The sequence below is a fragment of the Protopterus annectens genome, chromosome 10.part0 (assembly GCF_019279795.1).
Source record: "Protopterus annectens isolate FY-2018-M chromosome 10.part0, PAN1.0, whole genome shotgun sequence".
In the NCBI taxonomy this organism is placed as follows: Eukaryota; Metazoa; Chordata; order Ceratodontiformes; family Protopteridae; genus Protopterus; species Protopterus annectens.
This window is the reverse complement of record NC_056744.1, coordinates 641,145,198-641,171,572: the sequence shown is the minus strand read 5'-3', so window position 1 is coordinate 641,171,572 and position 26,375 is coordinate 641,145,198. Positions and strand designations below refer to the sequence as shown.

At 42.6% G+C, this 26,375-nt stretch overlaps 1 protein-coding gene across 9 annotated transcripts in view; it reads right to left on the bottom strand.

The window, feature by feature from the left end:
• Window positions 1-26,375, bottom strand: part of LRRC42 (leucine rich repeat containing 42) — a 296,973-nt gene that overhangs the window by 115,004 nt on the left and 155,594 nt on the right. For 8 of the 9 annotated variants that reach the window (XM_044085477.1, XM_044085474.1, XM_044085481.1 and 5 more), the window contains exon 3: window positions 19,940-20,071. The exons of the other annotated variant lie outside the window; for it this stretch is intronic. In XM_044085477.1, the coding sequence (XP_043941412.1) occupies window positions 19,940-20,071 (132 nt within the window). The remainder of the gene's footprint in view (window positions 1-19,939; window positions 20,072-26,375) is intronic. 9 annotated transcript variants of the gene reach the window in all.

Here is a 26,375-nt window from a genome sequence, read left to right as displayed (position 1 = left end):
CAACATTGCAGGTCTCTTTTGGGGAAGCAGCAGGTTGGTATCACCTTAATGCACTACCAATGATTTTTGGCACACCACTACCATACACTTTTGGGTGTTGACCATAATTTCTCCTACAGGCACTTGTGGGATGCAGATATTGCAGCTAAGGGCACAAGGTACATTTGTCTTCACTTTATGCATGACATGTTCCCTGCAAAGTTATTGAAACACTAGGATGTTGGATTGTCAGGCTACTTGCCTGCTTTTACAAGCACAACAGTCCTGGGATCTTCATCAGTGGAACAGGCCATGAGTAAAAGTGCATCATCACAATCTGAACTAACATACTAAAGCTAGCACACTGACACTGTCAGCAATGGTTACATTAGATACATTCACATAGCTGTGCTGCTTATGCAACTCAGCACACATCTCTACTTAGTATGAAAAGACAGGCCATGGTGGTGAGCCCAACACAGGTAGCACCCTCATCACCTGCTCAAAAAACAGATGTGGGCAGTGTCATTACTGCAGAAAGCAATGACACCACTGGGGAGTGATGTGCCAGTGAAACCGTATCTCCAGCACACTGCCTGACCTAGGTATAAAAAGAAGTGCAGTTGGGGATACAGGCACATATACATGCCACCAATGCCATAGCATACATGATTAACATACTACATGCTTTTCGTAATGTCATATGTGGGGACAAGTAGTGTCAGGACTGCCTGCTGGCATCATTGGGCAGATGACTGGTGGCCACTTCTCTACTGACTGCCGCTTTTCTGTTTCTATGGGAAAGCAGGTACTGCAAGGTTGCATACTGTCACCTCCTTTGCACCATCTACCAGAAGTGAGCCTGGCATGGCACTATGAGGCCAATTTAACACATATAGCCCACATAGTACTCACTCAGGCATCACAGACAGGCAGTCACAGTCGCTCAGTTATTCTTGCCAACAGGTGTTGGTGGCAGTCCCATTTCTCGGATGGCATGCCCCCATAATTGGTCACAATCTTCACTGTTCATACCTGGGGATTCTCAATACCTGTCACATCCACACTCACTTGGTGCTACACCATCTAGTGCAGCTTTGTTCCCTGGTACCCAGTATAAGTACTGACAAAATCTGGCCACTTGCCCCCAAGGATGCTGTACTTCCTCAATACAGAGTATGCCAGCTCCCTGATCACCAAGCCACATAAAGTACAGTTTTGTACCTACCATAAATGTAGATGTCCGATAGGTATGCATCTGCAGTCCTAACATATGGGTTGTCCTGCCTCAGGCAGCCCTTCGGTCGGCCGGATTCCAAAGTCTGGGTCTGGCCTCGGCTGATGTCGCACTTCACCCGACGTCATAGCTGCTGGGGTATAAAGGCATCAGCCGATGCCATTTTCCTCAGTGTTTCTTGCCCCAGATGCCAGGTGCCCTCTAGGAAGGCTAAATTTGGATAAATGCAGATAATTCCAAACAGTAGAGAGCAAAATATATATACATATATATACATACAAACAAATACACCATAATAGATTCCCCCAGCTAGCTAAAAGAGGGTAAGTACCCTAGGAATACCACAGAGGGGAAGGAGGGTTTGTAATCCTGACTGCAGAAGCATACCTATCGGACATCAACATTGATGTTAGGTACAAAACTGTACCAGGTCCTTCAAGGATGCAGCTTCAGTCCTAACAGATGGGTAGAATACCATAGCCAAACTGGGGAGGAGGCACTAAGATAATGATGGTGTAGTTAAGATCCCTTGCAAAACAGCAGTTGCAAAACCTGCTCGGGATCTGGAGTATAAAGGAAGATTATAATGCTTGGCAAATGTATGCACGGAGCTCCAAGTAGCAGCTTCTAAAATGTCTTTGGTAGCCACTCCTCGTAGGAAAGCTGTAGTGGTGGCTGTAGCTCTTGTGGAGTGAGGCCTGATATTTTCAGGAGTTGTCTTTCCATGAAAAGAGTAGCAGAATCTAATGCAATTTCCTATCCATTTTGAGATTGTCTGTTTTGAAATTGCTTTTCCTTGCACTCCTGTTGCATATGCTACCAGAAGCTGGTCAGTTTTTCTGCTGACCTTAGTTCTGTCCAGATAGTAGCGCAATTGTCTGTGCACATCCAAGGTGTGTAGTAGTCTTTCTCCCCTGTTCTGTGGGTTGGGGAAAAATGTAGGTAAATGAATAGCTTGGTTCAATGATACCCTGGAGACCACCTTTGCATAAAAGTAGGATTAGTTCTCAGAGACACTCTATCCTGATGGAAGATAAGGAAAGGCTGGACTGCCATTAATGCCTGTAACTCAGATACCCTTCTTGCTGAAGTGATTGCTAGCAGGAATGCAGTTTTCCAAGATAAGTACTGTAAGTCTGCTGTTGCTGCTGGTTCAAAAGGGGGAAGTGTTAATTTTTCTAGCACAAAGTTGAGATCCCATGCAGGTAGAGGTGGTTTCCTTGGAGGCTTTACGTTTTTGACTCCTCTCAGGAACTGCCTGAGTAGAGGATGAGAGAAGACAGGAGGATCCATGTTGTACTCTGCTGAAATTGCTGATGCATGAATCTTAATGGAGGAGTAGGACAGACCATTGTGGAACAGTTCTGCTAAGTATTCCAGGATGTGTGCTATGTTTGCCAATGAGACATTTTCTCCCTTTGCTGCACTCCAAATGAGGAATCTTTTCCATTTGGCTGAATATGTTTTCCTTGTGGAGGGTCTGCGAGCCTCCAGGATAATGTCCTTAACCCTCTGAGACAAATCTGGTTGATTTTGTTTTATGCAATATTCCAAGCAGTTAGCTGCAGTGTTTTCAAGTTTGGATGCAGGGTCTTGTAGTTGTTCTGTGTTAGAAGTAATGGACATAGAGGTAGAGGCCATGAGTGTGCCCGAGACATGCGTCTCAGTAGTGGGTACCAATGTTGTCTTGGCCAGTCTGGAGCTATCAGGATTACCTTTGGCTGTTCCTCTCTGATCTTCAGTAGGACTTTGTACATCAAAGGAAGAGGTGGAAATGCATATGCTGTCAGGTTTTTCCAGCTGAAGGAAAGAGAGTCCACCCTCCAGGCAAGTGGGTGGTATACTCTTGAGCAGAATTTCTTCAATTGGTGGTTGTGTGGGGAGGCGAACAGGTCTATCTCTGGCATTCCCCATTTCTTTGTTATGGGTTTGAAGATATCTGGATGCAGCATCCATTCGTGAGCATCCGTGGTAGTTCTGCTTAAGGTGTCTGCTAGTGAATTTTCTTTTCCTGGTACAAATCTGGCCTGCAGTTGAATGTTGAGATTCAGGGCCAAATTCCACAGGTCCATTGCCATCCGGCATAGAGGGTATGAGTGTGTACCTCCCTGTTTGTTGATGTACCACATCACTGTGGTATTGTCCGTCCTTATCAGCAGGTGACCTTGTTGGAGGAATGGTCTGAATGCCTGGATTGCATGTTTCACTGCCAGCATCTCCTTTAGATTTATGTGTAGATTCAGCTGGTTTTGGGACCATAGGCCTTGTATACACTTGTCTTCCATGTGCGCCCCCCAGCCTAGGTCTGAGGCATCCGTGGTGATGGTCTGGCTTGGATGTGGTTTGTGGAAAAGCAATCCTCTGTTTATCTGACAGACCTGAGCCCACCACAGGAATTCTTTTTTCAGGCATGGAATAATTGGAATCTGGGCTTCTAGACTGTGCTTGTGTTGAGACCATACATTCCTTAGGTACCATTGCAACTTCCTCATATGCAGCCTGGCATGTGGGATCAATATTATGCAGGATGCCATGTAACCCAGGGCTTGCAGGACTTTCCTTGCAGTAAGCTGAGTTTGTATCTGTGAGAAAAGCCATCTGAGTTGTATCCAGTTCTGCACCCAAAAATGTTATCCTTTGGGATGGTACTAGCCTTGACTTTTGAATGTTGACTGTGTATCCCAAGGCTTGCAACAGTTGTATGACATTGGCCAAATCTTTTGTTAATTTTGTCTTGTTGTCCGCTTGTATTAGGCAGTCGTCCAGGTACGGGTAAATTTGAATTCCCTGAAGCCTGCAATGAGCAATTACTGATGCCAGGCATTTCGTGAATACTCTGGGCGCAGTAGATAAGCCAAAGGGCAATGCTGAGAATTGATAATGCTCTGATCCTGCAAGAAATCTGAGGTGTCTTCTGCAATCTGGTCGTATAGGGACGTGCAGGTATGCCTCCTTGAGATCTAGAGTCACCAGCCAAGACTCCTTGCCCAACATGGGAAGAAGTTGCTGGAGGGTCAGCATTTTGAATTTTGGAACAATGAGGTATGTGTTCAGTGCGGACAAGTCGAGAATAGGTCTCCAGTGATTTTCTTTTCTTGGTACAAGGAATAGTCTGGAGTAAAGTCCTTGGCCTTGTTCCATAGATGGTACCTTTTCTATTGCTCTCATCCTTAGTAAGTTGATGATTTGTTTTAGAGCCTCTGTTTTTTGGCTTGGTGGAAGGTTTGGCATTCCTCTCTTTTTTGGTAGAGTGTGGAAGTGAAACCTGTAGCCCTTGTCTATTGTTTGTAAAGTCCATTTGTCTCCTGTAATGCAATGCCAGTTGTCTGAAAATAAGGCTAGCTTTCCCAAGGGTGCTTCCAGTTGTTCCCTGGTAGGCGGAATCAGAGCCAAGTCATTGTGTCTGTCCTGTGGAAGTGGTTGTAGTCGTAGGTGTGGCAGCACTTCTCTGGTTGGCAGGTTGCCACTGACGACCCCTGTAGGCACCCCTAGATTGACCTCTGCCTCTTGGGCCGCTATTTCTGCCTCTCTGTGCTCTGGAGGTGTCTGGAAAGGACCAATTCTTCGAAGGCCAATTTCTGCTAAACCTCGGTGGTTGGACCTGCAAAAAATCCTTGACTGTTTGGACAGATTTTGCTTTTTCTTCCACTTTCTTTAGAACCTCCTGTGCAGGGGAGCCAAACAAACTTTGTTTCTCCATAGGGGCATCTAGGAGTTTTGACTTAACATGGTCTGGTAAGGATTGTTCTTTTAACCAGGCATGCCTTCGAATCACTGCTCCAGTCATAGCTGATCTAAAAGAAGCCTCCAGTGCATCATAGCCACATTTTAAAAAAATGATTACTGACCTGCTGAGAGTTATGTACCAAATCCTGAAGGGACTTACGGTCTATAGGTTCAGGAGAGGACAGTTTTTTATTTAGCTGGTCTAACAAAAATTCCTGGTACTGAATCATGTGAAATTGACAGTTTAAGGCCCTGGCTGAAAGAGTAGCAGATGTATAAACCTTTTTACCCCATCTCTCTAATGCTGTAGATTCCCTTTCAGAGGGAAGAGGGTTTTTGGCAGAGGCAGCTGCAACACCTTTAGGGCCCTGAGAAATGGTTTCTGAGTCTGCAACATGAGCCTTATACAAGTGGTAGTGAGTGTCCGGGACCCTGTAATATCTGTCAGGTTTGGCAGGGGCCGGAGGGAGAGAATCAGGGGCAGTACTGGCATCATTATATGCATCATCAACAACTGATAGTACAGGAGGTATGGCTAAAGGCCTATGCTGTGGTAAATGTAAAAGTCCTTAGCCTTTTCCTTGAATCTGAAAAATCCTGGCCCTGCCATTGGAAGTGTTCCTCAGAGTGTAGGGTTTCCCAAAAGAAAATTCTTCTGGAGGGGATGCAGAAGGATTGGACTCTTCTGCATCAGAATCCTCTTAAGGTGAATATGGCCTTTCTGATGGTCAGAAATATCTGAGCCATCCGAGGAATAGTCTGTAGAGAGAGGTTCAGGGTTCAGTCCCAGGCCTCTTATCTGGAGGAGGCTGAGAGGCCCTGTCTGGGTGAGGTTGGGATCCCCTGATCAAAGAAATAAGATCCTCAGCCAGGCTGAGTATCTGGGAACTAGAGGTAGGCCTGTGAGAGGGGCCTTTTGTAGGCAAAGTCTTAGAAATTTTGGCTGCTTTAGCCCTGGAAAAGGCCTTGATAGACATAGAAGCAGGGGGTCTAGCAGCCCCACGTGCAGGAGTAGAGATGTCTAAAGGAATAGTGTCTGACAAATCCTGGGTGCCTGCTTCTGCAGCAGTAATTTCTGTAGCCGATTCAGCCATGGCCTGTGTGGCCTCGGTTATCGGTGGCATGCTTTCGGCCGAAGGGAGAACCGAGGACTCGGTTTCAGCCGAAACCGAGACACTCGCGGTTGGCCTAACCATGGTTTCAGCCGAAACCGCGGGCCGTGAGTGTCGGTCCTTTTCCTTGCGCTTTTTAGCTAATTGTGTAGTCGGAGTCTCCGACGGCATTTTATATGCAAAAGCGGGACCAAAACTCTTCAGCAACCCCGACCGACGTCTAAGCGTCCGTCGGTTGAAGGAAGCACAGGCTAGACAAGCTGATACGTCGTGGTCTGGGCCTAAGCAAGGAAGGCAGTAAGAGTGGAAATCCTTTTGAGGTATTTGTTTCCCACAAGTTAAACAATTATTTACTTTGTCTGACATCGGCTGAGGCAAGAAAGAGTCCCCAACGGGGTACTTAGCTTTTAGAAGTCTTCGGTAGTAGAAATCTCTGGATCTGACCGACCGGCACTTGCGAACAGCTTCTGCTTCGGGCACCGCGCGGCAAGAAAGATGGAGGAAAATGGCGTCGGCTGATGCCTTTATACCCCAGCAGCTATGACGTCGGGTGAAGTGCGACATCAGCCGAGGCCAGACCCAGACTTTGGAATCCGGCCGACCGAAGGGCTGCCTGAGGCAGGACAACCCATATGTTAGGACTGCAGATGCATCCTTGAAGGACATCAATCATATTCACATCCCTAATCCATCCTCACTTCCACTGCTGCTCCCTGTCACTATACCCTACCCCATCTAGGTAAACAATGGCAACTGTGCCCTGCACACCTCACTGTGTTAATGTTTTACACAAGTGTGATGCACAGCTTGGCCCAGTCAAAGCACTGGGCTGCAAAGCCTGGGTAAAGTACTGCATGCCTCCGTTTTGCACTTTATTCTGGCTCATAGATATAAACCAAATCTGCCACTTTGTCAATGCCGCAGTACATGTCTCTTCCCTCAGCCTTTTGTAGTGTTCTCTTGCAGCCAGTTTCTCAAACTCATTCTCAACTGGCACCTTCTCCATTGCAGGTCCTGATCTATCAGGTTCTCAAACTGTGATCCCCTCTTCAAGCAGTCTGGATTACACTATGCAGCACCTCATATACAGCAAATATCTTGCTGCTTGCATCTGCAGCATATCACAGAGCACTACCATAGGAATCTAGGCAACAGAATCAGGTCTTTGACAATCTGTACAAATACTCAACTTTTCAGGTTTGCAACAGTGCAGAGGCATACATCATCTTGGTCAGGCTCTACAGTTTCCTTGTCAGAGTCTTCAGCAATACTTCCATATATATCCAGCATTACAGTACTGTCCCTATGGGAAGTCATTCTGCACAAAGCAGTGATGCAGGTCAGACATGTGCCTGATGTTGGAACTGTGGGAACTGCCTGAATGTACACAGAAATATGCGACTTCAAAGTCTGCAACATCAACTTCTGTTTGATGTACTGGTATCCATGTGGACCATGCAAGACCTTGACAGCAATGTGAATTCAGGCAATGGCCTTCAGAACCTCAGAGGAACAGGACATGTCACATAACCTCCACATTGTGGAGTCGCTTTCTCTTCTGTGATCTACGGGAACCACACGTGCCCCTCCACAAGCTGATACTGAGGAACTGGTGCAGTGTCTGTGAGGCTCATATTTGTGTTACACCCAGGTGCCCAAAGACAGCTGCTGGAAGGTCCACATAGCAATGACAGTCAACGTTATACACATAAAAAAATAACAAACCAAACTGAACAGACAAACCGAAGATCAAGATCACAATCACAAAGCAAAAATACAAATAAAAGCTTCAAACCACTTCACAAGTAAAGCTTTCAAGTGAAAAGTCCTTTCTCAAAGCATTAACACAAAAATCTCTTATTCAGTTATTTAAATATGTTCCCAGAGAAATCATACTTTTAATTACTTAATTAATTAATTAATGATAAAACATTTAAAAACAAAACATTTAAAACACAGCCAATAATTAAGCCACAATATATAAAAATGATACATACTGAATGTGTTAACACAATTTTTGATGTCTCTGCATAAGTATAGGCTTAATACTAACAGTAGAATTCAACCGCTCCTCTGATAATTTGTCTGAGGCACTTACAGATTTACGATTGTTTGTGAGAAGCCTAAATCTGAAGTTAATGTTTAGAGATCACCCTTTTAAGTATTCCAAACAAGTTAAAAAGATCTAGCACACATACACCCATAATTCAACCTGTTATAGCAGCTTTTACAATATGTGTGAGCAAATTATTACTGAGCTATATAACAGTGAAACTACTCCTAAATGGAAAAATTTAACTAAACCAGAAAGTATTGCATTGTGTAAGTTACAAGGAAGGTGGAGCTATAGTTTTAATGAACAGACATGACTACTTGTTGTCTACAAATGAATTGTCGGAATCATCTGGCTCTTTTTAAAGGCTGACAAAATATTTACTAATAATGTTATTTATAAAGTTAATAATGGACTACATAACCTGCAGCTAGGTAATTATATTATGTGAGACACATTTAAAGTTAAGTTACATCCACCAATGAGACCCATTACCTTGGCTAATCTTTGGATTACAAAGCCTGTATCTGTTTATTCAGAAGAAATATTAAAACCATTTCTTATGAATGTGAAAAGTTATACCAAAGATACAAATGATTTCCTGCAAACGGGTTCAGGCACCTAGGCGGTGCGACAACCCACTGTGAGACGACTGGATGTGGACAGATGGCAGTATGGAAGTTTAGCTGCAGTGACAAATGCCTGCAGACAAATCCCTCGAAAGAAAGAACCCCTGCACCTAACCACAGGTGTGAGGCAAACCGTATGTGATCTACACACACCCCTAGAAAACACAGTGTGCAACTAACACTGTAACATGTGCCTAGAAGAGGATGCCAAGTGGGGATCAAAGTGGTACACTGAAACCTGTGTGCTGTGGGCAAAGCCTTTATTAATGCAAAATGTAAAGTTATGTGGGAAGTGCTTGGTGCATACTAAACCATGATATAATCATAACTTATAGAAATGTGCCACAGCACGGAGGTTTCAGTGTACCACTTTGATGCCCACTTGGCATCATATTCTAGGCACATGTTACAGTGTTAGTTGCACACGGTGTTTTCTAGGGGGTGTAGTGTGTAGATCACATACAGGGTTTTTGTCTCACACCTGTGGTTAGGGGGCAGGGGGTTCTTTTCTTTTCACAGGGAATTGTCTGCAGGCATTTGTCACTGCAGCTAAACTTCCATACTGCCATCTGTCCACCTCCAGTTGTCTCACAGTGGGTTGTCGCACCGCCTAGGTGCCTGAACCCCCTGCAAACTTTGTACGCTTGATAGGGAAATGAGAGAAAAGATTTATAGTTGGTTACTTTAGATATTTACTTCTTTGGTTACAGTTATACCTGTTAAATATTGTGTGCAAGCTGTTAGGGATCACTTGTGTAGATACAATGAGATGACATCTAGGAGAAAAGAAATAAGATGTTTGCTGGCAGACAAAGTTTTAACTAACAATATATTTTAACTTATGAAATAATGGCAAGTTGACATAACAGTTAAGGTGTTTACCTCGCAAATGAGAATCACGTGGTTTGATTCTCAATAAGGGAAACGGGCTAAGCTTAAAATGGCCCACAAAGGTAGGCAGCCTAGTAGCTACCTATCAACCATATATATTTTAACAATGACTTTTACTACCCATCTTCAGGTGCTGCAAACTGCACCCCAACCACTAATACTTGTTAACAGAAAGTACAGTTTTGTACCTACCATAAATGTAGATGATCGAGTGCTCATACAGCTGCAGTTATTGCAGCTGGGTTATCCTACCATCAGGCGGGTCCTCGGTCGGCTGAATTCCAAAGTCTAGGTCCGGTGTCGGTTGTCGTCGCTTCTTCCCTGACGTCAGTGCGGCAGGGGTATAAAAGAGGCAGCCGACGCCATTTTCTTCAGTTTTTCTTGCCCCAGATGTCAGGTGCCCCCAGAAGGAAGGCAAAACATAATATTATGCAAACATGCAATGTAGATAAAACAAAAAAAAGCAGTAGTTGCAAGCAAATACACCATAAAAGAATACCCCAAATAGGTTATATGATAAAGGTGTTTGTCATAAGGCCTGTCCTAAGAGGGGATGGAGGGAGGGTAACCTGGACTGCAGCTGTATGAGCACTCGAACATCTACATTTATGGTAGGTACAAAACTATACTATGTTCATCGTGCATACAGCTGTAGTCATTACAGATGGGTAGAATCCCAAAGCTAAGTAAGGGTGGTAGGCACTAAGTGGAACTAGGAGGGGCTAGGATGCCCTGCACGACTGCTGTGGCAAAGCCCGCTCTAGATTTTGAGTATATTGGAAGGTGGTAATGCTTGGAGAAGGTGTGCACTGAACTCCAAGTAGCTGCTTCCAAAATGTCCTTGGTAGGGACCCCCCCCTGAGGAAAGCTGCAGAGGTAGCTGTAGCCCTGGTGGAGTGGGATCTGATGTATACAGGCACAGATTTTCCATGAAATGAATAACAAAAGCGTATGCAGTGGGCTATCCATTTTGAAACTGTCTGTTTGGAAATAGCCTTTCCTTGAGCACCTGTAGCATAGGACACAAAGAGCTGCTCAGATTTCCTGAATGCCTTTGTTCTGTCCAAGTAATAACGAAGTTGTCTGTGAATGTCCAAGGAATGTAGTAGTCTCTCCCCTTTGTTCTGTGGATTTGGATAAAAGGTAGGTAAATGAATAGTCTGATTCAAAGCTACACTGGATACTACCTTTGGCATGAAGGTAGGGTTGGTCTATAAGGAAACTCTGTCCTGATGGAAAATGATGAATGGTTGCACAGCCATGAGGGCCTGTAGCTCCGAAACCCTGCGTGCTGAGGTAATAGCCAGAAGGAAGGCTGTTTTCCACGACAAGTATTGTAGCTCTGTTGAAGAAGCCGGCTCAAAGGGAGGCAGGGTCAGCTTTTCCAATATGAAGTTGAGGTCCCAAGCTGGGACTGGTGGTTTCCGTGGGGGTTTTATATTTTTTGCCCCTCTGAGGAACTGCCTTAATAGAGGATGTGAGAATAAAGGAGGATCTGTATTGTATTGTGCAGAAATGGCTGAAGTGTGGATCTTGATGGAGGAGAAGGAAAGGCCACTGTTTAACATCTCAGCTAGGTACTGTAAAATTTGAGGTATATTTATTACCCAAGGATTCTGGCCCTTTTCTTGATTCCAGGAACAAAATCATTTCCATTTGGCGGAGTAGGCTTTTCTAGTAGAGGGTCTTCTGGCCTCCAAGATGACATCCTGCACCTCCTTGGAGAGGAGAATCTGTTGGGAAATTAAGGTATTCTCCATGCAGCTAGATTTAGGGTTTTGAGCTGGCTGTGAAGTGTTTTGTAGTTGTGCTGGGATAACAGAAGAGGAACTAGAGGTAGGATCCATGGTGGTGAGTGTGTCAGGCTCTTTAGGAGAGGATACCAGTGCTGTTGTGGCCAGTCTGGAGCAATGAGAATCATTTGTGGCCTCTCTGCTCTGACTTTTAATAGAACTTTGGTCAGTAGAGGAAGAAGCGGAAAGGCATAGACTGTCAATGTGGATGATAGGTCCTTGAACAGAATTTTTCCAACTGGTAATTTCTGTGGGTAGCAAATAGATCTATGTCTGGCTGTCCCCAAGCCTGAGTTATCTTTGAGAAGACTTGAGGATGCAACTTCCATTCATGTGGGTCTGTCATATTTCTGCTTAAGTTGTCTGCCAGTGTGTTTTCCTTCCCTGGCAGGAAATGTGCCTGTAGTTGAATTTGTAATTCCAGTGCTGTGTTCCACAGGGTCATGGCTTGCCTGCACAGGAGGTATGAATGAGTTCCCCCCTGTTTGTTTATGTACCACATGACTGTGGTGTTGTCTGTCCTTATCAATAGCTGGCCTGGATGGAGTAGGTCTTTGAAGGTCATAAGAGCATTTTGCACGGCTAGCATCTCCTTTTGGTTGATGTGTAGGTGCTTCTCTTTTCAGGACCATTTTCCCTGAATGCACTGATCTGCCATGTGTGCTCCCCAGGCGTAGTCTGAGGCGTCCGTTGTGATGATTTGAGTTGCTTGAGGTAAACAGAAAGGGAGACCTGTGTTTCTTTGGCATGCTTGAGCCCACCACAAAAATTCCTTTTGAAGGTATGGAATGAGTGGTATAATTGATTCCAAGCTGTGGCTGTGTTGAGACCATACGTTTTTTAGGTACCATTGTAGTTTCCTCATATGCAGCTTTGCACATGGTATTAGTAGGATGCAAGATGCCATGAATCCCAGATCCTGCAGGACTTTCCTTGCAGTTAGTCTGGTGAAAGTTGCCATTTTGTTGAAGTATTGAGACAGTTGCCCTTGTTTGTCTGGTGTGAGATAGGCCATCTGGGTGGTTGTATTTAAGCTGAGAAGGTATTAGTTTTGATTTCTTTTTGTTCACTGTGTATCCCAGGTAGTTTAACAGTTTTATTACAAACGCCAGATGCTGCAATAGAATGTCCTTGCTGTCCACTTGGATCAGGCAGTCGTCCAGATATGGGTAGATTTGTATCCCTTGTTGTCGGCAGAAGGCAATTACTGATGCCAGGCATTTCGTAAACACTCTGGGCGCAGTAGATAAGCCAAAGGGCAATGCAGAGAATTGGTAATGGGTTGAACCTGCACGAAATCTGAGGTATCTTCTGCAATCTTGTCTGATAGGGACATGCAGGTATGCCTCCTTGAGGTCCAACGTTACCAGCCAAGACTCCTTGCCCAGCATGGGAAGAAGCTGCTGTAATGTGAGCATCTTGAATTTTGGCACCTGTAGATATGTGTTTAGGATGGATAGGTCTAAGATGGGTCTCCAATCTTTGTCCTTCCTTGGTACCAGAAATAGTCTGGAATAAAAACCTTGACCTTGTTCTTTTGCAGGTACCTCTTGAATTGCTTTCATATCCATGAGAGCGGAAATTTGTCTTTGTGCCTCTGCCCATTGATTTTGTGGCAGGTTTGGCAAGCCTCTCATTTTTGGAAGGGTGTGAAAGGGGAACCTGTAGCCTCTCTGTCTATAATGTCCAGAATCCATTTGTCTTTTGTAACAATGTGCCAGTTTTTTGAAAATAATGCCAATTTTTCGCCCAAAGGTGCTGCCAGTATAGCTTTGTTTGGCAGGTACAGGGGGAAGTCATTGTGTCTGTTTTCTAAATGACTGTGATCTATCTTCTCTCCACCTCTTGGGGTTGGTGTTTGCCACTGTCTAGCTCTGTAAGATCCTTGAGGTTGTCCTCTACCCCTTGGGCGTCTGTATCTGCCTTTTTGAGGTCTGTCCGTGGCTGGAAAGGACCAATTTTTTGAAAGCCAGTTTCTGCTGAAGCGTGGAGGTTGCACCTGCAAGAAATCTTTCACTGTTTGCATAGATTTCGCTTTTTCCTCCATTTTCTTTAGTACCTCCTCAGCTTTAACACCAAACAATACATCTTTTTGAAGTGGTGCATCTAATAATTTTGCTTTGACATGATCTGGTAAGGTTTGCTCTTTGAGCCAAACATGCCTACGTATGACAGACCCCATGACAGCAGCTCTACATGAGGCTTCTAAAGCATCAAAACCACACTGCAAGGTATGTTTACCCACTTGCTCTGCTCCATGCAACAAATCCTGCAACTCTTTCAAATCTGGTTGTTCTGTTTGTGTCATTTTGCTTTTCAGCTGAGATAACAAAAACTGTTGGTACTTTAACATATGAAATTGACAGTTTAATGCCCTCATGGTTAAAGTGGCAGATATATACACCTTTTTCCCCCACCTTTCTAATGCTCTGGAATCTCTCTCTGAAGGTAAAGAGTTTTTAGCAGTAGAGGCCTTTATTCCCTTGGGACCCTGTGAAATTGTTTCTGGGTCAGCAGTATGGCTTTTATAAAGGAACTGATGAGAATCAGGAACCCGGTAATACCTGTCTGGTTTAACAGGGGTTGGAGGTAAAGAAGCTGGATTAAGACTGGCTTCTGCGTACACATCATCCAAAATATCTAAAACAGGAGGGATAGCCAGGGGCCTATGCTGGGGGAGCAGTAGAAATTCCCTGAGCCTTTTCTTGGAATCTGAGTAATCTTGGCCTTCCCAGTGGAAGTGCTCCCTCAATGTATGCAGGGTTTCCCCAAAAGAGTAGTCCTCAGGGGGGGAGATCGAGGGAATAGACTCCTCAGCATCACAGTCTTCAAAAGGGGAATAGGCATAATCCTGGTCCTCAGAATGGTCTGAGGTATTAGAAGCCTGGTCTGAGGAAGGGTAGTCTTCCTCCAGTCTGGGTCTTTTGTCAGAGGGGGTTGAGAACCCCTGATGAGAGTTATCAAATCCTCAGCCATTTTAAGCATCTGTTTTTTAGGCATGTGGCCTTGAGAGGAGGTCTGAGGACCCTGTTTTTTAGTTTTCATGGCAGCTTTAGATTTAGTGAAGGATTTAATAGAGAAGGTGGTAGGCCTGAAGACGCCTTCAGAAATGGCAGGCCTCACTAAATTTTCAGTTTCCCCCGCCAAGAGTGGCGTCGGTATCTGCAGTGGGAATGGAGGCCGAGGAGCCTGCGACCTCAGGTACTGAAGTCACCGGTAAAATAGTTTCATCGGTTGTCAGGGGCTGCGTAGGCGCCTCGCTGAGAACCGGAGAACTGGTAGCCGGCCTAAGCGTGGTCTCAGTACTCGGTGCAGACCTCAGATGTCGGTCCTTGTCTTTGCGTCTTTTGCTTAAAACTGGCGTCGGTGTATGCGACGACATGATATGATTACATTTTTTGCCAAAATAATGAAGGGCAAACTCCGCCCGGTGCTTAATAGTGCGCTTGCTGAACCTAGCACAAAAACGGCAGGCCGAGACGTCGTGGTCTGGCCCTAAGCAAGGTATACAGAAAGAGTGAAAATCCTTATGCGGTATTTGCTTCCCACAAGAAATGCAATTAACTTTGTCTGACATCGGTCTGAGGCAAGAAAAGTTTCCCCAACGGGGTACTTAGCTTTAAAGAAGACTTCGTCTGAAATACTTTCGTAAATCTCAGGAGCTGGCCAACCGGCACTTGCGAACTGCTTCTGCTTCGGGCACTGCGCGGCAAGAAAGACTGAAGAAAATGGCGTCGGCTGCCTCTTTTATACCCCTGCCGCACTGACGTCAGGGAAGAAGCGACGACAATCGACGCCGGACCTAGACTTTGGAATTCGGCCGACCGAGGACCCGCCTGACGGCAGGATAACCCATCTGTAATGACTGCAGCTGTATGCACGATGAACATCACTGTATATGTAGGAAAACGACTATTTTTACTGCAATAACGTTTTATACAAAATAAAGCATATTAAGTTTTACAGGCACTTTGTAGAGGATATTCTTTTTTATGGTCAGGTGATACAGAGACACTGTCAAACTTTGAAGAATTTCTAAGTAATAGTACTGAGTTTCTCATTTTTAAATTAACATGTTTTGTTACAGAGGTGAATTTTTTTAGATAAGATAATTTTAGAAAAGTGAACATTTTTAACTAAGATGTACAAAAAGGACAAGCAGGCACATTGATTTTTTACACAGGTATAGTATGCACCTCATTTATACATTTAATGGTATAGTGAAAAGTCAATTTGTAAAAGTAAGCAGATTAACTACCCAGGAAAGTGACTGCAAGAATGAAACAGACATTACATTAAACAAACATAAGGACAGGGAAAATAATATACATGTGCTGCATTTAGTAAGGCAGACTACTGATACTACATGTGAATGAGACTAACCCATACTTTTTATCTGGTTCTTATCAAAGGAATCATGCAACTAAACACAATGCAGCGCATGGAACATGGTGATTACTCTCCGATATTCAGACAAGACAACAATCAGTTAAGTAATAAAGTGGTGCAAGACCCGTCCTGACCTTAATAAATGTTAAGCAATCCCTTCTCATGCTGTTAAGCTCAGGTCCCACACTAAGCGGTCAAATCTGCTAGTACGGATCAGCAAATGACAATGGCAGAATAAAAGACTTGTTTTTGTCATCTATCCATGCCAATAAGGTGTCCCTTCCTCTTATAAGCTAAGAAAGTTGCTAGAACAGGATGTGTGTTTGTCTACGTTTTCTTAAACATGCAAAGTCAGAAACTCAAATGTATGTCACTATTTAGTGTCTTCAATCCTGTTATTTGTCTGAACACCACGGACTTTAAGAGGAATAGACCAAACAAACGAGGCAAAAATATGGACATTCTGTGAAAATCTGGACAGTTTAGCAGTATGGCAAGGTGAGTGTAAACATAAGGGGACATTGTCTGTTACAATGCCCTTCTCACAGTGCTCATTAAGTGGCTAATTACTTTACATCTTTAAAAAACAGCAAAACACTTGATTTTGTTTTTTTTTTTTTTACTGTACCTAGTAGTACATGGAGCAGATGAAGTTCCATGCACTACAAAGAATTAAGACCGGATCTCTGACGTTGTTGTCTTTCAGCTTTTCCCGGTTAGGGGTCGCCATAGCGGAACTCCGGTCTGCTAATGATTGGCAGTAGATTTTCACGAACGCCGAGGTGCCAGCTCAACATTCAACCAAGGCACGCCCATTTATGCATGTCTTTAGAACACCCACCCAACTGCGGGGAGGACATGCAGACTCCACACAGAAGGCACTCCCCGCACTTCAGCCGAGAATCGAATGGGAGAACCTCTTGCTGTGAGGCAACAATGCTACCGATGCACCACCGCGGAAGTATGACCGGATCTCTGATCATAAACCTAAATCATGTTGTTCTTGACATGCATACCAAGCCTCTCAAGCGGTGAATTTCTTGGCATCCACATCTTAAACACATATTAAATGGGTTATGATCGGCAAACTGATCACAATCCTCTATGTTGTTCACTATGTAAGAAGATACAACAGGAGAACTAAGCAAGTTAAAAATACCACAAAAAATATAGAAAGTAATTGGGCGATATTGAAGTAATAAAGTATACAAGTGATTGTCCAGATTATACTTATGAAAGAAATAATAATCTGAAAAAAAATGTGCTTTAAATATATAAATGGTAGAGAATTTGAAAAAAAGGAATTTAAAAATGTAAGGCCCAATACCATGTTATAACTGCTAATTTTGTAATGATATTACTAAACATACTGCTTTTGTTAATCCTGTTACACCTAAACTCTAGGATTTTAAATGGCTGGCTACATGTACCACATACAACAGCAGTATGTGATGCTTGTATTATATTTTATACAGGGAAAAGTAACAAAGTTAAAAGTGAGGGTGTCCTGAGCATCTCTCTGATATACAGAGAGAGAAAGAGAAATGCTAACAAATGTTATGGCAAAACATGTCACAAAAAGGGAAGTGAACACATTTTCTAATTTTCAGTACAAGGGATGAAGATGCTGTATTAGAAATAGTTGAGTATCTGACACAGCTGAACGCAGACAAAAGACGGGAGTTGGATTCTGCCTATTAGTATTACACCTACACTTAAAGACAGCAAAAACTGAATTGAAATATACAAGATATATTAAACATATTTTTATATATTGTGGTTTAATTATTGGCTTTGTTTTAAATATATAGTTTTATCATTGGTTAATTCTGTAATTTCACTGGGAAGATATTTAAATAACTAAATGAGTGACTTTTGTGTTAATGCATTGAGAAAGGGCTTTTCACCTAAATGCTTTTCTTGTTTAAAATAAATGTTATGTCTGGTGGTTTGAAGTTTCTATTTGGATTTTTACAATGATGTACAGATTTCAGGTGTCCACAGTGACTGGCATCCTATGCACCCCAAGAGATTCCATAAGGGGACAGCACATGACTACCAGTTCCTGTGTCTGTCCAAAACAGCAGCAGTGAACAGTGCTCCTTTCATGGAGATGACAGCATGTTGAGTACAGTCAGATGTGTTTGCAATGCAGATGTTTAACAGAAAGTATTACTGACACTGGCTGCAAGTAGAGCTGCCAATATATGCTGTCTTGCTACTGTAGATATTACTCCTTCCATCTTAGCAAAGTTTCTCCCCCTGTTCACTGAACAATGAAGTGTACGAATTTGCTGCCTAAAGTGCTGCACAATTTTTGTTTCGGAATCACATGATCATATTGTTTATCCTCATTTGCAATCAGTGTTGTTGTGTCTTTCGGCTTTTCCCGGTTAGGGGTCGCCACAGCAGAACTCCGGTCCGCTAATGATTGGTAGTTGATTTTTACGTGCCGAGTTACCAGCCCTGATGCACAACCTTCAACGAAGGTACGCCCATTCATGCATGTCTCCACTCAGAAGATGCTCGAGCTGAGAATCGAACCGGACAGCTTCTTACTGTGAGGCAACAACGCTACCGCAGCACCACCACCGCGTCATTAGCTTAAAATCACTCATTATATATGATTATCTTTACCATATGGTCCTGACAATGTAATTTTACCAGGTAGCACAGCTATGCGCTGCCCATGTCTTTGAATCAGCCCCACCCTGCACATCACTGCACATTAAGCTGCTTCATTACCCATTTCTGAATTACAGCCACAGTAATCCCTCTCTAATGAAATCAAGCAGGGGGCTCTAGCTTTCACACAGTTTAAGACAACTCAATCTTACCTCTTCAGGTTGAGTAACCAAAGAATGTATTACATACCTGGAACTCAAGTGGACAGTAACTTAACTTTCAACTAACATGTGTCTATTGTTGTAAGGAAAGTCCTCTTATATTGCACAACTTATAAACAAAGGGATTGTGTGCAGATGTAGGGATGTCACTGTTCCCTTTACTCAGCCATCATTAGGTCATTGAGTATAATTGCTTCCTTTGGCACGTATCTGTCTGGATGCATGCAACAGCTATAACACCCACAGAGACACCTTATTAAAAGTACACAAGGCTTACACAATATGTCCTTAATGGACCAAAGCAAAGCACTGTCACTATACTCGGTATCAAGCAGACTAAGAGGTGACCTGTGTCTGGCAAACAAGACATCCTCCAACCCAATATTGCTGGATTTACTGCACATCAGCAAGTCAAATGACATCAGAAATTGGGTCTAGGAATCTAAACTTCCTTTAATATCAACAGAATAGTTTGGAGGGACAGGTTTATCTCACAGAGGATACCGCTGCTCTGGAATGGACTCCTCATCTACATAAAACAAAAGTCATCCTTGTACATATTCAAAAGCAACTTGGTTCTATGGATGGGAAACAGAAAATGTTGTCCAGGACTACCCTCTACACTACTAATGAACAGAGGCAGCTTCTAAAAATGTTTTATCCCATCCATGGGTCCTCTCAAATTATCTATAGTATGATCCCAGTTATTCTTACTAGGGTTACTAAATAATTTTTGACCATAGGATGGGTAAAGTCAATCTAACACACTAAATGGAATAGGTTAGTTCAAGTACCAAAAGAAAAACTGGCTAGGCTTAATAAGGCACGCAAAGGCAACTAGCCTAGTGCTTACATATGAACATATTATCAGCATACTTCTAACAGTGTAAATCTTCTGTACATGTCTTACATCTTTGGCTATGAAATAAAAAAAGTGTACATACAGTTAGAAATTATGTTATTATTCCCCAATGCATACACTACTGTTGGCATCAGGGTTTGAAAAACTCTGTAATGAAATATGCTCATTGGAATAGAGCAATTTAATTTACCCTATCACGTTAATGGATCAAATAAAATAATAATGAAGCATTAAATCCCACTCAACAAACAGTAAAAGAAAAAAAAAAAAAATATATATATATATATATATATATATATATATATATATATATATATATATCATACCACACAGACATTCCATGCATCTACCATTTGTAAATCAAACTGAGGAAATGTGCCCCTTGTCCCACATGAAATCAGTAAACATAATGATGTCATTACCTGCAAAGAGCCTCAGACGTCAGATGTGCAATGAGCTCATGGTCATCACCAAGTTTACATGATGAAAGATCTAAGCAGGTCAGTCCATGGAAGGCTCTGATCTCATCTAGTTTTTCTGAAACAGTGAGATACCTATGAGATACAGGGGTTGCAAAAAGTGTATTTATTTCACTCTGTAATAATGATCAAGAAAAACTACTCCGATTTTGAGAATTAAAAGGCTGCCTGATTACTCCTCCTTAGAAATCTTCTCAAACTAAACTTTGTAGTAATAAAAATGCATCTAGATGCAACCCTTGTAATACATATTATACACAATTTACTTAGCTATAACAAAAATATCAAACAAAATGCACAATTCTACCATGCAGCCAGCTAGATACATTACCATGTGCTACTAAGGTTTTTGGCCAGCTGACTGACGAATTCTAGAGCACCACTTCCTTGCAGTTCATCTACTACGAACTGGAAATGATATGCCTCCCTCTTGCTCTCCTAGAATCCCTACATCTAAGCAAAGATCACAGTGGATACAAGGATTCCTTCCTTCCTCCAAATCTAGTCATTCCCATTATTATAAAGTGGAAGGGAAGAAGTGAGACTGTGAGAAGTGGAGGTACTGCTGAAAGCTCCTCTGGCTATTTAGAGAAGATGCATGCCTTCCCTGTTCTTAGTCCACAGCAAAACCAGGAATGAATAATCGGTAATCATACCTGTTAGTTTACTTGTCATGTTCATACCTTGCTTTTTGCTTGACTTGCACAGTTTAGAATGTACATAATAAAGTCCTGTCTAAAAAGTCATCAGAGTGAGAGAACACTCAAAAATGGTTCCCAAAAGTAACTTCATCAGGATCAATGTCATTGGGTCACAATCTTGCCAATGAAGTCTAAGCAAACAAACTATACTCCAAGGATTTTTTCAGGGTGCTTTTTTCCCCTTCTGTCTGATGAACATCAAGCCACCGCTAAATAAACCTGAACCCATTTTTCCCTAAGACTGCAGGAAATCCCCCTATAGATGCCTTAGGGACAAGTACAGTCCAGAGGAGCTGCCATGCTGGCAAACACTTGGGAGTTTGGTGCTCTTGCCAGCATCCTGGCAATGAGAGAGATTTTTTCTTAAGGTTGATACCCCTCCACTCGGGTGATGAAGTGGGCACTTGCATGACCATAGGGACTGCCTACGCCCTCGACCAGCGTCCAAGAGCTCCTCTGTTGACAAGGGCTGCCATAATTGCTTTGGGCAGCAGCATCCACATCTCCCATCCATTTGCCCCACCCATTTGACCCCTGTCAAGTGGCAGTGGTCAGGTCAGGTGCAACAGTATGAGCCTGCTGGGACCTATACCCCCCCCCATTCCTTGCCAAGGATGTAGAGAACTGCTTTTCCCCTGCAATGTCATCAAATGTCCGCACCACTAATCAAATCCAGGTCATGTGGGTCACAGTCAGGGCTTTATCACTCTACATCACAGCCAGGCATGGCTACTATAAGGAAAAATGAACTACTTATCAATTCATACAGCACAAGACATTGTGATTATTTCAATACTGAATTTTATCAGTGATCAAATAAACTACACATATGAAGCTACTGATATTAAACATATACAAGAAAAATCAAACAAACTCAGACAATTCCTCAAAGAGACTCTTAAATTAGCTCCCTCTGCTGGAGTCATTAAGATATAAAACAGAACAAATGAAAAGGAAACTGGAAACAAGGTTATCCAAGCTCACCTTTCACCCACTTTACTATTAATTGGAACAAAAAATGATTACTCGAGGTCATCTTTAATCCAGGTCCTCCCCACGGGTCGAGTGGCGTTCCGAAAGACATGAGTGAATGGGCGTGCCTTCGCTGAAGGTTGGGCGTCGAGCTGGCAACTCGGCACCGTGAAAATCTACTGCCAATCATTAGTGGACCGGAGTTCCGCTGTGGCGACCCTTAACCGGGAAAAGCCAAAAGACAACAACATCTTTAATCCAGGTTACTGTTCAATTAGCAACTGCAAGAAATCACTGCTAACAGTAAAATAAGACAAGGGATCTTTTACTTCTTAGTCGAAAGCCAGTTACAAAGGACTGCAGATCTGCCCGAGTGAAATGAATGAAAATATTAAAGAATGATTATATTTGTGTGATGAACTTTCCCAAACAATGAATCTTCATGACAGGTTCCAGCATTAGATACCTGTGGAGGAATTATGATGCATCAGCACCATCTCTCTAGCTCATCTGTTTTCCCAGTAGTCCTCCCCTGAGGCTACAATCAAGTGTCTTACACTTTATGCTCCAAGTATTTTCACAACTCTTTAAATTCTACATCCACACAAGGTATAACAAATCCATAAGTAAAGAATGTACGGCATTAAAGAGTATCTGAAAAATGACTAACCAAAGGGGTTCTGCTGAGACCATCCAGATGCTGGTCTAAACCATTATGTCCAAGAAGGGGATGGCACTAGAGTTCAAAAACAATTTGTGGTGCAATTCTACAGTGGCAAAAAACAGAGAGAAGAGATTTAGCCCCACTGCTATGCAACATACAGGAGAAAAAATCATCATGACAGGTGGGGATGGATACAGACAAAAACATGCTAGAATACTACAGAAGTTGAATGGACTTTGGCTAAAACTGGAAGGAACACCAGAAGGCCCGTGGGGAGTTTTGGATGAGACAGATGTACTCTTGGATTACTCCCTTGTTTACCAATTGCACAACACAAGAAGAAAGTGGCAGGAATGACACCAAGACTGGAGACATCACCCTTCTTCATAGGAGAGGTAGACAAACTGTGTTGCAAGCAAGCAATGATAACAGAGCCTGCCATAACATATAGCTAGGGGGTTTCTGAACGAATGGAAGAAGAAGGCCTGCCATTCTTTTGAAAAAGGAAAATCGATGGGATTATCGATCACCCTCCAAACAAAGATCTTTAGATACAGAGTGTAGCAAGAATGGGAAAGGCAAGCTAAGATCTAGCACAACCAAAGCATCTGTGATGTAAGTGTCACTCTAATTAAACCAAGCAGTCTACAAATAGTGGGGGAGCCGAGGAAAGTATTCCTAGACTACAATAAGGGTCATGTGGCTGAAGACGTGTCCAAAAATGTACATCAAACGAGAGTGAGATACTATTCACTATTCTGTAGTATGAGGCAGTAAGGAGCAGCTGTAAAATGGGTGCACTCTGGTGTCCTGGGGGGCATTTTTCATTTGCCTTGTGTAATGTAGCCCTGGTATTCTACAGGCAGGATATCAGTAGGAAGAAACAGTGGTGAAGGCAAGAAATCTGGAATGCTCTTTGTAAACAGGAGTTTGTCACCGAAACAGGAGTAATTCTTCAAGAAAAACATGTAGGACAGGGGTGATAAGCCACAGAAAGTAAAACCCTCAATTTTCAAGTTTCTGGGTGTCACTGCAGCTGATCCACTTGGAGAATGTAAGACAGGGGAAGATGTTTAGGGGATATTTGTCCCTAAAAATGACAAGGAGAAAGTGCCTGGATGGATACAAGACAGATTAATTTGAGGAAGATGGGGAAAGTGGGGCCTCCCAAAGTCAGCTAGGACTGACCGCCATAAACTGTGACCACTGTATCCCAAGAAGTAGAGAAGGGGCAGATATTGTGGAATGGCTGAAGAAGCAACTCACCTGCAAAACTAAAGGACTGAAGTTTACAACTGGTTACCCCAGTAAGGAAGAAGACATGCTAGGGGACCTATTTTACTACTACCATATCAGACACTTCAGTATCTCTGCCAGTTTCTCATTGCTACATGCTGCCCTGATATATCTTCCAATACATGACATGGAAAGGAAGTTAGATGGAAGATATCAACACTGGGGGTGATTTGGCAGTAAGTAAAGATTGTACGGCATTAAAGAGCATCTGCAGCAAGTTTTCATGAGCTGCATGTTTGTTTTCTGTTCAGGAGATAATATAGATAATATTCAGAGAGCTGTTAAGCATACAAGGAGAACTTCTACAATCCTTGAAAAGTGAGATTAACCAGGAGGAATACAGCACTGTTTTAATGCTACAATCAAAGCTGCCTACAACAGCTTCTGAAGGGTGCCTGTTAGCACATTTTCTTTATTGTGATTAATAGGGGACAGAGGCCACAATGCTGTTCACAGGTTCACAGATGTATAGGTTAACACTAGGCAGACAATCTCAATAGCCCTATACAGTCTAGACATGCAAGCTATGAATTACAGCCAGCAGATTTACCTCCCTTCTTCATAAGGGCAATACTACTAATCCTCGAGGTAAATTTATACGTATCCATCAAGTATTAAGAATTAATTTGAAGGAGACTAAACTGTTGTTACATCATTGTAATGTAAGCTGGAAGTGAGCACTCCAACACTGGTATTGTTTCTGGGGTACAGAAGACCTAGCCAGGGTCTTTCATAGGGTGAAAGGCAATACAGAGATTCATCTACTTGTTGAGCTGGTAAGCCCAGCAGACACAAATGTACCTTTTCAGGGGCCACCCAAGGGCAATGTCTGGTTAAGTGACTTACTCAGAGTTCAAATGAATGCAAGTTATGCAAATGAAGAACGAAGTACTCAAACCCTGTACTATGGGTATAGAGAGTAGCTCATTAACAGCTCAGAGCTATAGTCCTCTGTGCTAATGGTCAGAACTTAACATAGCAGTGTGTACGAGATAGGAAAAAGTGAGAGTTTGCAATCTACCCGGACAACTAAAGAAGCTTAGCCCCTTGATTCTCTTCATAAGGAAATGTTGAGATACTTCAAACTGGGATATGTAACTGTGGAGATCATACCAGAGCATTACAGTCAAAGACCAGCTTAATAAAATAGGAATTTAATGGAGACTAAGGCTCCTTTGGATCTAAGTCTTATACTTACTTACTGCAACTGATACTTGATGATCAAAGGAAAGTTTTTTGTCAATGAAGCTGTATACATACCTTAACAAATGTATGTTGAATGAGGCTCCATTTATCTAATAATCAGTGGGAAAGATTTGTTTCTCAAATGTGAATACACTGCATTTTTGTATTAAGGGTTTAAGTTCAGTAGTATTCTTTTTTCATTTGTACTGACATAGCCATTTTATCAGAGAGCTGTTGCATTACAAAATGTTACTGAAAAAGAGATGCGTCAATTGTTCTGCTGCATGGAAAACTATTGAAAGCCTACTCTCCATAAAGAGACCAAAGAAAGGGGGATATAGGTTAGATGTGTCAGCTTGGTTTTGAAGCAGTGAAAGACATCTCAGGGCTAAGCAAACTTACTTGGAAGTGAGGGAGTTACAATGGAGCAGGAAAGGTATGTGGGGAAGACAGTTGGAGGAGGGCAGATTTTCAGCTTGTCTGAGGATAAAGCAAAGGCAAAAGCACAGAAAGGAGGACTAGCCATATATTTTTTGCAATCTTCTAAACCGTTTTTATCTTCTTCTGCAGCAATCTGGGATCAAGCCACTTAAACAACATAACAACTGAAGGACAGAATAGACCTAGAAGTTATTTCAGCTGCTACATTTCTTTCAGAAAAGCTTAAACTCTCTGGTATATCAACACTTGAAGGAAAAGTAAGCTACAAGCTAAAACTGGAAAAAGACATAACTTCAATGTGGAATAAGATAAACCTGTCAACCATTGTGCAATAGCTCGGAGCAAATCTGGGTATTGCCATGGAGATTCATTTTATAACTATAGAATGCCTTGTGGTTGTCTTTACTATGTTCTGCAATTCTGTTTTCACAGCTAGCTTTAGAGGATTTGATGAGGGATCTCAATTTTTTGTTGAGGCTGATAAGGGAGTTTTTCCAGTCTTGGGACTTCACCTTATTCTGCACCAATTTCCTCCTTCTGTTGTAGAGTTTGTTTATGGCAGGGGACCACCAGATTGGCTTTCCTTTTTGGAGGAGAGCGTCTTGGTTCTATTGGGTATGGTGAGATCCATGAATTTGTGTACGTTTTCGTACAGTGCATTGATGTATGATTTGTCAGTCATGCAACTGATCTCCATTTGCATGGGTGCAGTGAAGTTAGCCACCTCTGTTTGTAGGACCCCATAGTTTGCTTTGGAGAAGTTTTTCATGGTAGTTACCTTTGCGGGGGTGGGGTGGGGGGATGTGGATTTCCAAGGTGATTAGTTTGTGGTCGGATCTAACCAGGGAGGAGTTGACTATTGGTGTAGAGCAACGGTCACACATATTAGTAAACTATATGCATAAGTATAAATAAAGAAGTAAATAAAAATTGTTTTATAAATGTGTACTTTCTAATAAAGGAGACTACTGTACAATACATGATGATAACTCTAAGTGGAATAATTCTAATTTTTATCTTTACTATTAAGTTGAAAGAAACTAGGCGCATAGCTTCCTGCATGCTGCTTAAAAATGGGCAGTGGCCAGTAGGGCCAGCTCAGTCAACAAACTATAAATCA